Below are 16,053 nucleotides of genomic sequence, written 5' to 3'. Positions count from 1 at the left end.
TGCCCAAAATGCTTTGGGCTAAAAAAGCATGCTAAGAAACAGCATATTAATTTTTAAAAATTTACTACATATTTTCAAGGAAGGCATGCAATTGACAACTTAGAAATTAAAAAAAAAATCTCTAAGCCCCATAAGTTCTGCATTCATTGACTTTATTGTTCTTATTATTTTCACTTCTTCAATTTATATTTGTTCTTAAAATATCAATGCACACCATCACAGAAAAATTGGAAAATGTAAGAAAAATGAGAACATAACACCTACAATATCAACAGTTCTAACAATTCCAAACTCCTTGGTGAATATCTACTTAAATCCCTTTCTGTTCACATAAACTTGTTGTCAATCAAAATATGGACTACACATGGCTTTATTCAACCTGGGTTTAATTATGTAGCAATGAGGATATCTGGAGAATAACTTCCCTTTCTTAAAAATAACTTTCGCCATTTAACTACCTCAAGATAAAGAATTGGCTAAAAATTCATTTAAAACCATACCAAATAAATTGATATTAAATGGATTAAAATGATTAAAGATGACTTAAAGTTTGCAAAACTGCCTCAAATATACAACCAATTTGGGAAAATTCAAAGACTCATACCTGAAAAATATAATAATTATTGATTATATCTTTGGTGCTTTTTAATAGCTAAGGTAATACATGTTGATTAAATTTTCAAAAATGGAAAATGATATCCCCCCAATAATCCAGATCTCCAAAGGCATCCCTGTGTTTAAAGTCTTCCAGTTATCCCTGTTTTCATCATACTGCATGTATAAATTATTTAGATGAAATGTATGATCACACTGCATGACCCCTTTTATGTCAGGATGAAGAGAATCATACTGTTCTTTTTAGAGCCTGGTAAGAATCTATTATAAAAACAAAGCAAACTTTGTTAAATGTTCTTCTAATGATGGTTCAACCAAATTTGTTATATGTGTGTGTGTGTGTGTGTGTGTGTGTGTGTGTGTATCTTTATACACACTTACATGTGTGCACATGTACTTGTATAGTTAGCTTGGCATAATTTATTCCTAAAGGTTGAATTTCTAGGAGAAACAAAGCTGAATAGAGTCTTAGGGTCAGAGCCTGTGTTTGGTTCCTTGATATTATGTTATCAAAGAGAATTATAATACCTGGATGGGTGAAATCAATGTGAAAAAAGTACTAACACCCCATTGTTAAGTAGACTATCCAACCATGCTTCAAAGTGCAACATTTCAAATTTCCTGATTTTAAATTGTTTAATTGTACTGGATCCCCAGCTATTTAATGGATTATTAAGGAAAAATCCTAAAGTACTGTAAAAATTCCATCATATTTTATTTTAAAATATACTTAAATAAGGTCAGAAATTTATGAAAATTTAACTTGCTGGAGATGCTACAAAATGCCATTTTTCAACAGACTGGTGTGTTTTGAGTTTTCCTATTGACACCAACTGTGTTTACTTACAATGTCAATCATACAGTCTTGTCTTTAATTTGGGGTTCCTTTGGTCACTACTTCTGTTTCACTGGTTCTTATGTCCTGACATGTGATTTACAGGGCAAGAAAGCTGTGAGGAAGTTCAGGAACTTCATGGACAATTCACAGGGAATGAATCAGCATCAGCTTCTGAACATTACCAGTCACCTGAAGCCCATTCCTCCTCCACCTCCTCCCCCCCGTGGAAGAGGCGCAGGGGAAAACAGACCTGAACCGTGGAGAAGGAGGAGATTTCGTCCAATCACTGCTCCAAATGGCTTAGAACCTCTCTTTACCAGGGTGATTACAGAATCAAGTTTTCTTTTATTAATTTAGCACAGATTACATTTCACTACTAAGTTTCTAGATGTGAAGTAAAAAAATCTAGGGAAATCAAATGCAAAATGCTTTGCATGAATCAATATAATAATTTTATACATGTAATTGTAAACTTGAATGAATTAGAAGTCAGGTGTTTGAGTTGTGCAGTTCAGTAGTTAATTTAGCACAGTTGATAAGAAATTCAGTTAATCTTGTAGTCAAACTTAGTTTGTACTATACCCATTTCCAAACTATTTCCTTTATTTTGCCCATTCAATTGTATCTTGTCAGAAGTATTTTAACATTTAATTTGTGAAAGTTCAGGTACTTAAATATATCAAAAAAGATAACATGCCACATAAAATACCTTACCAATGCCTTCTTTTAATGATTTTTGTCGAAATACTGTATAATATTTCGAATATTTTTCCTTTCATTGTTTTTCAAAAACATGTAGTTTGTTGTACTCATTTCTTCAAAATGCTGGCTAAAAAAAAAAAAATAGTATAGTTCTAAAACCAGTGAGACTTCATTCAGGTATAAGCTAGTACAAAGACAAAAGATGTTTTAATTTTTATTGTGTAAACATAAAACTAATAGTAATTAGATGTAACTTTTGTGATTGTTAGTGAATAGCAGGGCAAACATTTTACTGACTGAGAATCAGCCAGTGAAGTGGTGATATGCCTAGAGACTCCATGCTGGCTCTTCAGAACCAACCTCACTTGGTGTTATTTACGTCACATCCATTTCTCACTCCCAGCAGCTACCCATACCAATAACCTTCTCAAAAGACTGGGACTATCTTCCTTACGTTCCCTCAAATTTGTCTTGCAATTCTGTTTTCAGCAGTTCTCATCCTTGGTTACAGCTCTTGGCACAACGCTGTATCCCTCCTCCCCACTCTCTGTCCTGTGTCCTTGGTCTGAGCCTCTTCCACCGCCTGGGGCACCTAGCACTATCATCCTCCTCTCTCATCTCAGTTTTCATTCTCCCTCCCATATTCTTCTCTGTCTCTTAGCATATCCAGGCCTTACATGGAGTAACCAGATCCTTTCTTCATGTGCTGTAGCCTCAGACTTCTCTGAAGAGTAGTTCACTAGAGCTACTCTAACAAACAATCCCAGGCAACTCAGCTCACAGCAGCAAAGGTGTGTTTACTGTTCATGTTACCATCTATTGTTGGTCAGCTGCAATTGCGGGACCCAGACTGGAGGAATGGTTCCTGTCTGGGGTGTGCTGGCCTCGGGGACAGCAGCACCACGGATGCTTTTAAGATTCCACTCAGCTGTGAAGCATGCCACTTAGACTTGAAGGCAACTGCCAAAGCCAGAAGCAATGGAGTGGGAAATAATGTCCTTACACAGAGAGGGGCAGTGACTATTTGGAGCAATAATAGGATCTACCACATCCACTAACTTACTTTGAACTCTCTGCATGCTGACTTTGGTCTCCATTAAGTCAGCAAATGCGCTCTCTTGAAAGATGTTTAAAAAACAGCAACTTCCTCATCATCCTCATGTGGTGGCAACATTTGATTTTCTGTTATTAAAATATATCACTGGGATCAATTCTGCCAGTCATACTTTAAAAAAAAAGGTTTAAATATTTAATTAATTATAAGAATATATAAAACCTGTATGTACAAGTTCTACAATAACAGTCAAGCAAACACCCTTGTGCACGCCATTATTTCTTAACAAAGTAGAACACTACTGTCATGATATGAGCCCGTTTCCTGCTCCATCACATCCCCTACTCCTTCCCAGAGCACCCATCATACTGACTTCTGTGTTAACTGAGTCCTGCTTTTCTTTGCAGTTCTGTTTCTTATATGCATAAAACAATAAATAAGCTAAAACCTAGCACTGTAATGAAAGAACAATATTTCTAGGAGAAAGTGAACTGAATAGTCTTGGGTCAGAGTCTGGGTTTGGTTCCTTGACAGAGCCCCTTGTGGGGAAGGCAGAGAGGCCAAGTCACGAATGTGTCCTAGGAAAATGGGGCTCCACAGAGTCAGGGCATCTATGAGATCCAAGTGTGTGCCAGCCACTGGACATCCAGCAGGAAAACAGTCAGGGGAATAGACGTCGGTACCTGGGCACAGAGATGAGAGCAGCAACTTCTCCATCCTGCGGTCCCGACAAGTGAAGCACAGATAAGCACCTGCACCAGTCAGTCTCCCTTGCATTCTGCGCTGAGGTTAGAATCACAGCATGGCGCCAGCAGACTTCCGGGCCTTGACAGACTTTGGTGTGTCTGTCTCTTGAGTCATTAGCCTTCAGTCTCACTTGGTCTATTTGTTTTAAAATTTATTTTCTTTTTGGATTCCTGTTTTGGGAATCTTTGAACTACTAGACTGATGCTCTAATATTCTGAGCTTTACTCTCCTCTTTTCTACTTTTTTTGTCTTTTTGTTCTGCTTCCTGGGGGATTTCTTCAGTTTTATCTTCCACACATTCTACTCAGTTTTTTTCTTCTGCTGACTTATTTTAATGATAAGATCTCCCTTTGTGTTCAGTGAATGTTACTTAAAAAAAATCATCTTATTCTTGTTCTGCATGATGTTGATTCTTTGGTTTCGTTGAGACTTCTTTCTGGGCTAATGCATATTTAGTGTTGTAGAAAATGCAATTCTCTGAATGTTGGGAGCAAAGTTCTATAAATGTCCAGTAAGAAATGTTAATTATGTTTTTACATCCTTAGTGTCGTTTTATCTGCTTAGTCTCTCAATTCCTAAGTTCTAGTGATAATTCATTCTTTGCAATTATGGATTTTACGGATTTTTCAATTTTTCCTTGTGATTGTTTCAACTTCTGCTTTGTAAATGTTGAGAATACCTGATTATATGCTCTCAGATTTAGGATTACTGTATTTTACTGGTGAAATGATCCTTTTTTGGAGGGTATCTATTTATTTATTTATTGTTAATGTTAAAGAATTACGGACTGTATTCTCTATGCTGTACTTTCATTCCCATGACCAATTTATATTCTGATTGAGATTGTGCACCTCTTTTACCTATTTCATCCACCTCCCCACCCCCTCTCCCATGATAACCACCAGTCACTTCTCAGTGTCTATGAGTCTATTGCTGTTTTGTTCATTTTGTTTTGTTTTGTTTTGTTTTTAGGTTCTACATATAAGTGAATTCATATGGTATTTGTCTTTCTCTACCTAGCTAATTTCACATGGAATAATAACCTCTAAGTCCATCCATGTTGTTACAAATGGCAAGATTTCTTTCGTTTTTATGGCTGAATAATATTCCATTGTGTATGTGTGTCCCTTCTTTTTTTTTTTTTTTATTTTGGTATCATTTTTCTACAATTACATGAAGAACATTATGTTTAATAGGCTACCCCCTTCACCAAGTACCCACCACATACCCCATTACAGTCACTGTCCATTAGCATAGTAAGATGCTGTAGAATCACTACTTGTCTTCTCTGTGTTGCACAGCCCTCCCCGTGCCCCACCTCAATATTATACATGCTAATAGTAGTGCCCCCTTTCTTTTCCCCACCCTTATCCCTCCCTTCACACACATCCTCCCCAGTCCCTTTCCCTTTGGTAACTGTTAGTCCATTCTTGGGTTCTCTGATTCTGCTGCTGTTTTATTCCCTCAGTTTTTCTTTGTTCTTATACTCCACATATGAGTGAAATCATTTCGTACTTGTCTTTCTCCGCCTGGCTTATTTCACTGAGCATAATACCCTCTAGCTCCATCCATGTTGTTGCAAATGGTAGGATTTGTTTTCTTCTTATGGCTGAATAATATTCCATTGTGTATATGTACCACATCTTCTTTATCCATTCATCTACTGATGGACACTTAAGTTGCTTCCATTTCTTGGCTATTGGAAATAGTGCTGAGATAAATATAGGGGTGCATCTGTAAACCTGGCTGCTGTATTCTTAGGGTAAATTCTTAGAAGTGGAATTCCTGGGTCAAATGGTATTTCTATTTTGAGCTCTTTGAGGAACCTCCGTATTGCTTTCCACAATGGCTGAACTCATTTACATTCCCACCAGCAGTGTAGGAGGGTTGCCCTTTCTCCACAACTTTGCCAACATTTGTTGTTGCTTGTCTTTTGGATGGTAGCCATCCTTACTGGTGTGAGGTGATATCTCATTGTGGTTTTAATTTGCATTTCTCTGATGACTAGCGATGTGGAGCATCTTTTCATATGTCTGTTGGCCATTTGAATTTCTTCTTTGGAGAACTGTCTGTTCAGCTTCTCTGCCCATTTTTTAATTGGATTGTTTGCTTTTTGTTTGTTGAGGTATGTGAGCTCTTTATGTATTTTGGATGTCAACGCTTTATCGAATCTGTCATTTATGGATATATCCTCCCATACTGTAGGGTACCTTTTTGTTCTATTTATGGTATCCTTTGCTGTACAGAAGATTTTCAGCTTGATATAGTCCCACTTGTTCATTTTTGCTTTTGTTTCCCTTGCCCAGGGAGATATGTTCATGAAGAAGTTGCTCATGTTTATATCCAAGAGATTTTTACCTATGTTATTTTCTAAGAGTTTTATGGTTTCATGACTTACATTCAGGTCTTTGATCCATTTCAAATTTACTTTTGTGTATGGGGCTAGACAGTGATCCAGTTTCATTCTCTTACATGTAGCTGTCCAGTTTTGCCAGCACCAACTGTTGAAGAGACTGTCATTTCCCCATTGTATGTCCATGGCTCCTTTATTGTTTATTAATTGACCATATATGTTTGGGTTAATGTCTGGAGTCTCTATTCTGTTCCACTGGTCTGTAGTTCTATGCTTGTCCCAGTACCAAATTGTCTTGATTACTGTGGCTTTGTAGTAGAGCTTGAAGTTGGGGAGAGAGAGATCCCCCCCACTTTATTCTTCCTTCTCAGGATTGCTTTGGCTCTTGGGGGTCTCTGGTGTTTCCATATGAATTTTTGAACTATTTGTTCCAGTTCGTTGAAGAATGCTGTTGGTAATTTGATAGGGATTGCATTGAATCTGTATATTGCTTTGGGCAGGATGGCCATTTTGATGATATTAATTCTTCCTAGCCAGGAGCATGGGATGAGTTTCCATTTGTTAGTGTCCTCTTTAATTTCTCTTAAAAGTGTCTTGTAGTTTTCAGGGTATAGGTCTTTCACTTCCTTGGTTAGGCTTATTCCTAGGTATTTTATTTTTTTTGATGCATTTGTGAATGGAATTGTTTTCCTGATTTCTCTTTCTGTTAGTTCATCTTTAGTGTATTGGAATGCAACAGATTTCTGTGTGTTGATTTTGTATCCTGCAACTTTGCTGAATTCGTGTCCCCTCTTCTTTATCCATTCACAGACACTGGTTGCTTCTGTAGCTTGCCTATTGTTAATGTAGCAATAAATGTAAGGGTGCATATAGCTTTTCAATCAGAATTTTTTTTCCTTTGGCTAAATTACTAAAAGTATAATTACTGGGTCATATGGTATTTCTATTAGTTTTTGGAGGACCCTCCATACTGCTTTTGATAGTGGCAATTTACATTTCCTCCAACAGTGTACGAGGGTTCCCTTTTCTCCACATACTCTCTAACACCTGTTATTTATTATCTTTTGGATAGTGGCCATTCTGACCTGTATGAGGTGATATCTCATATCAAGGTGGTTTAAATTTGCATTTCCCTGATAGTTAATGATATGAAGCATCTTTCATGTGCCCGTTGACCATATGTATGTCTTCTTTGGAAAAATGTCTATTCGGGTCTTCTGCCCATTTTTTAATTGGGTTATTTGTTTTTATAGTATTGAGTCATATGAGTTCTTTATATATTTTGGATGTTAGCCCCTTATTGGATATATCATTTGCAAATATATTCTCTCATACAGTAGGCTGCCTTTTCATTTTATTGATGGTTTCCTTTGCTGTACAGAAGCTTTTTAGTTTGATGCAGTCCCACTTGTTTATTTTTGCTTTTGTTTACCTTGCCTGGGGAGACATAGCCAGCAAAAATTTACCCATGCTTATGTTCAAGAGTTTTTTGCCTATGTTTTCTTCCAAGAGTTTTATGGTTTTATATCTTATATTTAGGTTTTTAGTCCATTTAGTGTTTACTTTTGTGTGTGAAGTGGTTATCATTAAAAAATGATTGTCTTTATCACATATTACCTTTGACATTAAGTCTACTTTGTCTAATGGTACTTCTTATTTTCTTTAGTTAGTATTTAATATATATATTAAGTATATATATAAAATATATATATTACTTTCAAGCTTTAATATCTTTACATTTAAGCTTTAGGCTTTAAATGTGTTTATGTAGCATGAGTTCTTTGTGTTTATTTTAAGCTGAGAATCTCTGCTCCTTTACTAAGAGAGTTTAGTTCAATTACATTTATATTATTTAGTAGTGTATTTAGGCTTACTTCTGCCTTCCTAGTTTGTATTTTCCACTTAATGTGATTTTTCTTTGACAGTAGCATTTTATGCTATTGTTCCCACTTCCTCAAAACTTTCCCCTCTTGCCTTCCATGACACTCTACTTCCATGGTTCTTTGCCACTTCCTCTTACCTCTTGTTTTGCTTCTTTGTGACTCTTATTTGTGTTCTCTACATCACCATAGGCTGAGACCTTGACACTTGATTTGCTTTTCAGGTTCTAGTCAACTTCCCACATGGCTTCAATAGCTTCTAGATGTCACTTGGATTTGTCACTAGCTCCTGGGTCCTGGGACATGGAATAAAATTGCACAGTGGGGCAAGTCTTGCACTTTTACTTTAGTACTTGGATTTATTTTATTTCAGTCTAGAAAAGGTTCATTTAAGGGATGATGGCTCTCATGACTAATTTACATACTGAATTCACTATTTCATTTTATGACTACCATCCCCAAAGCATCCTCATCCTCCTAGTGCTTTTATCAGGAAAAAAAAAAGGGCAGAAGGCAAAGAAATATGGCTTGCTGGTGTCTCTATGAATGTACAGAACATGGTCCCTGGTTTCTGCAATCTGTGTCTCTCAGGGATGATCTGTGGAGCTAAATGATGAGGTGTGGTAGATCTCACAGCCCAGCAACTTACTTCTCTGCCCTGTCACTTTGTTTTATTTAGTTCCAGGGACTGCAGAGCTTTTATGCTGCTTTTCTGGGATCTGTGAGAGTAGTTAGATTTTGCTCTGAGATTTATCTCACCCATCTCCAGACTTTTATGTTTTCACAGAGGGTTGCTGGTCACCCATTCTACACAGCAACCTACTAAATTAGAGATGTCTCATAAATATGGTTTATAAATTTTGAAAATACAGGCTTTTAAATAAGAACCTACTTAGCCATTACAGTTATCAGTTGAAAAAAACAAAGTTTGATTTTTAAAAAATATATTTTATGAAAAAGGAAGTCAAAGACCTTCTCTAGGTATGAACCAGTCTAGGCTTTCTTTACATCTGGACCCTTATCCATGTTGTAGACTCCAAATATGTGCTCTGTAATTAAAGATGGCTGTGTAATTACAACTCCTACTGCCCCTCCTATTTGACATGGTCCCATTTTTAAACGAGCTTCTCTGTTCAGGTGTCTTATATCTCATAAAACATGACTTTCTCTCCAGTAATTTGGAATTAAAATCTAGGATTCCTTCTTCCCTCTGCCACACATGTCCAATTAATTGGTAAGTCCTCTCCTCTAGTTCAGAAATGCCTAATAAAAATATAATGCAAGCCACATATGCAAATTTACTTTTCAAATAACTATATTTAAGAAGATAAACGTGAAATTAATTTTCATAATATATTTTATTTAATCAAGGAAATACAAAATATTATCATTTCAATACATAATACATATGAAAAATTTTAATGAAGTATTATACTTTTTTATACTATATTTTCAATATTTAGTAAATATTTTATACTTATGGCACATGTCATTCAAATGAGCCACCTTTCAAATGCCCAACAGTCAAATGTGGCTGCTCTTCAGGCAGCACAGCTCTAGTACCTTAACAGAAGCTCATGTATCTGATCATCCTTTTCCATTCTCACCACTACATTTCTAGTTCAAAGGCTTGCCACTTAACTTTTAATAGTGTTGTTACATACTTGTGTCTTGATTTTTAGATCAGTGAGTAACTCAATTAAGCTTTTGTTTGTTATGACAGACACTATGCTAGGTGCTGAGGTTATGAATAAGACCAAATCCTTACTCTCAGAAGGACTGGAATTTAGCAAGGCAGACAGAAATATCTACAATTAACCATGATACATTGTGATGAGCACTACTGTAGTGGTATAAATAAGGTAGAATGGGAACACAGAGGGAGGAAATACTAGTTCTGACTGAGGAGATTGGAGAGTGCTTCAGGGAAAAGGTACCATTTGAAATGGACTTCGAAAGATGAATAGGAAGTTAGCAGATAGAACCAAGAAGTAAAGGGTAAAAGGCAGGAAGGGGAAAAAGAGTAAGCAGTCTATCTCAGTATCAATAGAGTCTACCTAATGATGTTAAAAATTTAAGCTCCTCCCCTGCTTAAAACCTTCACTAATTTCGCCTTTCCTAATGAAAGCAGGTATATTCTTCTGTCCAGTTGTTTTAAAGTGTAGGTTTTATTCTTGTTCAGGTATGTTGAGACCATAGATCAGGAGATGATTGCCACTGGAAAGGCAGTTTGTACAGTTCCTAGGAGGAGAGGGCATGCCATGTCTATTAGTCAGGGTTCCATCCAGAATAAGTTTGACCATGTATCTTGGCACAGTGGTCCAGCTAAGTTGATAGATAAAATTGACCATTACACCATGCCATGCTGTATCACACAAGGAAGCAACAGTGTTGGTCAGGAGACTGAGGGAATGGGAGAGAAATGTGGGCAAGAGCCTGTATTGTGTTTTCTGAGAGAAGGACCAGGAGATGCAGAGTACAGAAGGTTAGGATTGGATAGTGTGAATAATTTTGGCAGGCTCTGGAGTGTAGGGGCTGTCCTGAGTTGTCTGGTACCTGATCAGGGGTGATTAAGGTAGAGGAATATTGGCCCAGAGTTTAACAGTCCAAATAGCAGAGGTAAGGGGAGGGTGAGTGTGGGCTGTGGACCGGTTAGTTTGTACTGACAAGCACTATCCCTGGGAAGTCATTAACCAAACCTAGGAATTGGTTAGTTCTGGGAAGGATGGTCTCCCCAGGATCAGTAAGGCTCCAGATGTCAAAACATCAGAATAAAAAGACATGCTTAGTACACCGGCATTCAAGGCATTTCAGATTTTAACCCCTTTCCAGCTTTCTCTCCACTCCTATCCACGCCAAACCGAGCGACTTCCTACACCCTCAACTGGTTGGTCCACCACTTCCCCACTTCTGATCTGTGTTCTTTTTTATAAGCTTCTGCTGGAAATTCAACCACTTTCAAATCATCTGTCTTCTTTTTTTTTCTCATTTAAAATGCATGCTATCATGTTTTTGCCTTCTGTTAACTTTTAATGAAATATAGATATTTATATTCAGTGATGACAACAATGACTATATCCTTTCTTTAGTGGACCTTTGCTATGTGTCAGGAGTTTTGCTCAGTTTTATACACATTTTCTCATTTAATATACATAATAAACCCAACAAAGAAATATAATATGCAAAAATGAGGAAACTGAGGCAAGAAGGTTAAATAGCCTGCACAAGCTCACATAACTATTAGCAGCAAACTAAATTCACTACACACCTCGTGGACTGACACTTAGAGCTTGCATCTGGAATCCTCAAATCCAAATTATGTGGCATTCATTTACAAGCCCTTCTTTCTCATATCTTTGAAGATATTGATTGTAATTGGTCAGGGGTTTCTTCAACACAGAAACCACTTAGACCTCTAACTGATATTTGCATTGGGAAGGTAAGTGTTCTTCTTCCACGAATCACCTGTGAGTGCTTGAGAGATAAGCAGGATGGGTGCTAATACCCATTTTTCTCTAGGCTTTATGCTCTAAAGTGTTATTTCTATACATCATAAAGGATCCCATCTCTTCCTTTCTTCAACAAGGGTTTAACTTTACTTATGTCCCTTACTATATCTGCTTAGTTTAAATACTCACATGCTTTCATTATTTGTTACTTCTGCTTCCAGATTAGGAAGCTTGTTGAAGGCAAGCATTTGGTTTTTACTAAATTTAATAAAGTGTTTATTAGTACTGTGTTGATTAATGGCTATTGTTTTATTGTCCATGCAAAAAATTAAACCTTTAACTATACTTTAGCTTATGGAAATATCATGGAAATCAATTATGCCTTTCAGACATAGATCCCTTTTCTTCAACAACAAATAAAGCCTGACAAATATTAGCTTCACTAAAGAGATCACAAATTTCTTTTGTCTTAATTTTAAAAACACTTTTTGAATTTCAATTCTAGACAATGTATTATCTTGGTATTTTTTTACTCTTGGTTTTTCTCATTAATGGACTCAGATCTGAGAATGAAAAAGAAAAATCAGCATTGTAATATATGGTAAATCAACATCTCATAGTAGGTTGATTTATTTTGGGCAAACACTTCCCTTTAAACAATGTTTTTGCTTAAAATTAGCATTGCAGTTTTGTAGCTACATAACTAAAAAGGACTTTAAAAAGCCAATTGAATAGTCAAAAATATCTTGGTAGCTGGGTTTATAGAACAAAACACTAGAAGAGAGGAAGAACTATAGATGCTTCTGAGCGTCTGCATCTGTTGGAGTTTACGGCAAACCATTTTAGCAAGAATGTCAGATTTTTGGGCCTTCTCATTAGACAATTTCTGGTTCTTAACAGATTTACTGAATTCATTCTGCTGAGGGAGATCAGCATAGGAGGCTCATGTATCAATTTGGTGTCCTCAAAATCTGGATCTCTGGTACCTCCAGAAGGACTGAGGCTTTTGGAGGCATGTTGGGGAAAAGATTGAACACAGTAGTAAGAGAAATAGGCAAGAGGAAGTGACAAGAGGAGGCATAGTAAAAGCAAAGGAGGGAGGAAGAGAGAATGAGGAAAACCCAGCAAGACAGAGAAGAGAAAGAGGAAGTAGATGAGTAAGTGAGAAGTTTCCAGTACAGCGGCTTCCTGTACCTTTAGGATGTGAGCCCTGGAGCTCGCCGCTCTGGCTTGTTTTTGAATTGTCTCTCCCTAAGACCTGATCAGAGTCAACACGGGGACTGCCTGCTTTTCCTTAGGGTCAGACTTCTTATCAATCTTTATCAAGGCTTTATCACCAAAGGTGGTATTTTGTTTAACAGGACACTGAGAATCAGGTACCTATCAAGTTCCTGTAAGTATAGAAAGCTTCTGATTTAGGGTGGGATCCACCTTCTGTAGCTTTTGTCTCAGCAAAGGACAGAATGTGGAACCCCTAATTCCAAGTTCCGTATCTGTGTCTAGTCAGATCAATGCTTATTAGGCCCTTACGAGGTGTCAGCATTAGCAAGGTACTGGAAAGTTAAAGGTCAGTAAGACATTGTCCTTATCCACTGAGAGGGAGGAATTCAAAGAACTATGACAAGAAATTCAGTGTCATATGACTTATACAGTCATATGGTGCTGGAGGTTAGAAACATGTTGGAATGATTAGTTCAGTTGCTGGACCTTTAAATGTCACACAGGAAATTGCATTAGTTGAAAGAGAATGTAAGACACATTTTGTTGTCTGAGGAATCTTGGACCTTATAGCATGGATACTGGGAATTGTTGGAGGACTTTAGGCAGGAGAGTCAGATGAGCTATTTCGTGACAAGAGATCACTCTGATATCCACGCGGAGGGAGATGTTGAGGGACGTGAGACTAGCAGCAGGGAAACCAACTATTAGTCACCATACATCCCAGCTTTCCTGGAACAATTCAAATTTATCTTCCTTTCTCTAGTTTAATTATCAGTAATACCTCTTTGACTATGTGTCCCAGTTCGGATGATAAATTCTATGGTCACCCTACTAACTAGAAGTTTATTACAATGATCTGACTTCATCAGAGCTTGGTAAGTGAGAGGAGAGTTGCTGCCCCACAGTAACAACATGAATAGGTGCTCGACACCTATACAATCTCTTTAAAGCCAACCCTTACACAGGCCTGGGCTGGGATAAAAGAGATCCCAGTGAAAATGTAGTATATCAGTAGAATGCTTAATATTACAAATACATAATGGCTGACTGGTTAACCATTCAGTGGTCTCACAGTTTGTCAGCTCAGATTGTACTTGCCTGAGAGCTGAAGGAAAGTCGTAAGCAACTGGGGAAGGAAGTAGGAAAGGTAACCCTTCATTGTGCAGGGGCATGAGGCCTTGCTCCTGTTCTTAAAAGGGACCTGAATTTTCATGGAAGGTTTTGATTCTTGTTTGAAGACAGCAGAAAGGTCCATGAAACCTTGTTAAAGTTTCATTAGTTTGGGGTCATTATAACCTTGGAAGTTGGTAAGTGTAGATACGGTAATTTAGTCAACTGAAAGAAGCAATTGTTCCTTTCCTGGCACATGTATTTAATCATGAGCTGTCACTCGGATCTCCTGTTGGATCTCAGAAAAGGTTACTTGGTGGCAATAATTGGGGAATATTTTTAAAAAGAATGAAATAACTAGACCCAGGAGGAAAGACTGCTGCTATCAGGAATATACTTAAGCAGGAAAAAAAGTGAATTAAGAGTAAATGAAAAGGGTGAGGAGCTGTCATTTCATTTACTTTAGATGTTTCTCCTCCCACTTTCTCATTTTATACCTAGGAAGTAGGCTTTTCTAATCCCACTGTTACCTTGTATTTGTATAGTGCTTATCTCCCAGAAGCTCACAGGTCTACCTCTGAATCCATGCCACTTTAGAAAGTATTGCTTAACAAAAAGGGGATACTCTTATTTAATCTGTCATATCAGTGTTCTGGAGGGAGCTTGTTGCTCGATTTGCCTCAGGCTGGTGCTTGCAGTGGGGGCACAAATGCCTGCAACAGCTCCACAGTTGCCTGGGCAAGAAAAAAATTGGATGGTTTTGCAACTAGGAGCCTGACCTGCCATCATCCTTTTGCTTTCAACTGTGACTCAGGGAGATGTTTCTAATCTGCAGAGAATTACCCAGCTTGCTGATTTACTTTCATGGCTCCTGATAGCCCTGACATATTTCTTTGATTATCTCTCTATTTGTCCACAGGCAAGACAATCTGCTTGAATTTTTAATCTGGGACTACCCATCCCTCCCAGACCCTGCTCCAGGCCCGTCCCTACACTTGAGGACAGTCATGTGCAGAATTTCATTTCATCACGTTTACCGCCTCTGTTTTTTGCATCAGAGAAATAGAATTACATGAGAAAAATGTCCTCTAAGATGGAGAGAGATGGATTTGGAGATGGAAACACTTTAGTAGCTCCTTCAGAAATTTTTTTCAGCTTTATTATTCTTAATAAAAAATACATGCTTCCAAGGCATCCGTAATTCAGTGATAGCAAACTCAAATAATTGCCTCGGATTTACTGAAAGTTGGGTTCTTCACATTTTTCATTTAGCTAAAAATTGACTTTTTAGAAAACTGAAGTAGACTAAAGGTGATGCCAAGCTTCTGTGTAATTCTTGAAGCCGACAATATTCTTACTAGGCCCTCTTAAAATCTCTCAAGGAGCCATTCCTATTTCAATGCTTCCTCCTCCTTCTCTTCCTTTTTCTGCTTCTCTTTCCTGTTTCCCTCTTAGAGATTAGCCACGCCCCATGCTCATCCACTATTATGAAAATACTTCAGAATATAAACAAGGGTGCAAGGCACAGAATATTTCTTTTAATTTCTGACATAAAATTTTATTGCTTATTTTATAAATAATTTAAATTTGTCAATGCCATAGACTATCAGATAGGTTTATGAGGTGATTTTTTTTTGGACATACTGATATTAAAAATAATATTAGTAGTGTTGGTTTTTTCACTGAAGGACTCCTATGAAATTGGATTATCCTATGCACATGACATGCATTGTCCCTAATCCTCAGTGACCATAAAAGGAATCCAATGTGTGCTGTTGCCTCCCATAGAATAAGCTCAGGGAAGGTATGTTGTCAGTGCTTAAGTGTAAAGATAAAGCACACAGTTACAGAAACAATTACTAAAGTGCAATCATTGTTAATTCAAGTTAGAATACAATTATGTCATCAGTATTTGTTTAATTAATTTGATGTGAATTTTTATTTGAGAATCAGCTGAAAGGTGGTTTCCTCTTAGCATTATTGATATTTTTGTTGTATGTAAAACACACACATGCAAACTAAAAAGAGACAAACTTTGTCCAGATCCCCAGCATTTACATTAAAAATACAAATTCAAAATATAT

The 16,053-nt window shown here is 37.2% G+C and overlaps 1 protein-coding gene across 2 annotated transcripts in view; it reads left to right on the top strand.

Annotated features, from left to right (window-relative positions):
• The window catches only part of ERICH3 (glutamate rich 3), a 121,099-nt gene that overhangs the window by 43,264 nt on the left and 61,782 nt on the right, over positions 1-16,053 (top strand). For both annotated transcript variants that reach the window (XM_037024391.2, XM_037024390.2), the window contains one exon: positions 1,556-1,774. In XM_037024391.2, the coding sequence (XP_036880286.2) occupies positions 1,556-1,774 (219 nt within the window). The remainder of the gene's footprint in view (positions 1-1,555; positions 1,775-16,053) is intronic.

The sequence above is a fragment of the Manis javanica genome, chromosome 4, assembly GCF_040802235.1.
Source record: "Manis javanica isolate MJ-LG chromosome 4, MJ_LKY, whole genome shotgun sequence".
NCBI classification, from domain to species: domain Eukaryota; kingdom Metazoa; phylum Chordata; class Mammalia; order Pholidota; family Manidae; genus Manis; species Manis javanica.
This window is presented reverse-complemented; position numbering and strand designations above follow the sequence as displayed.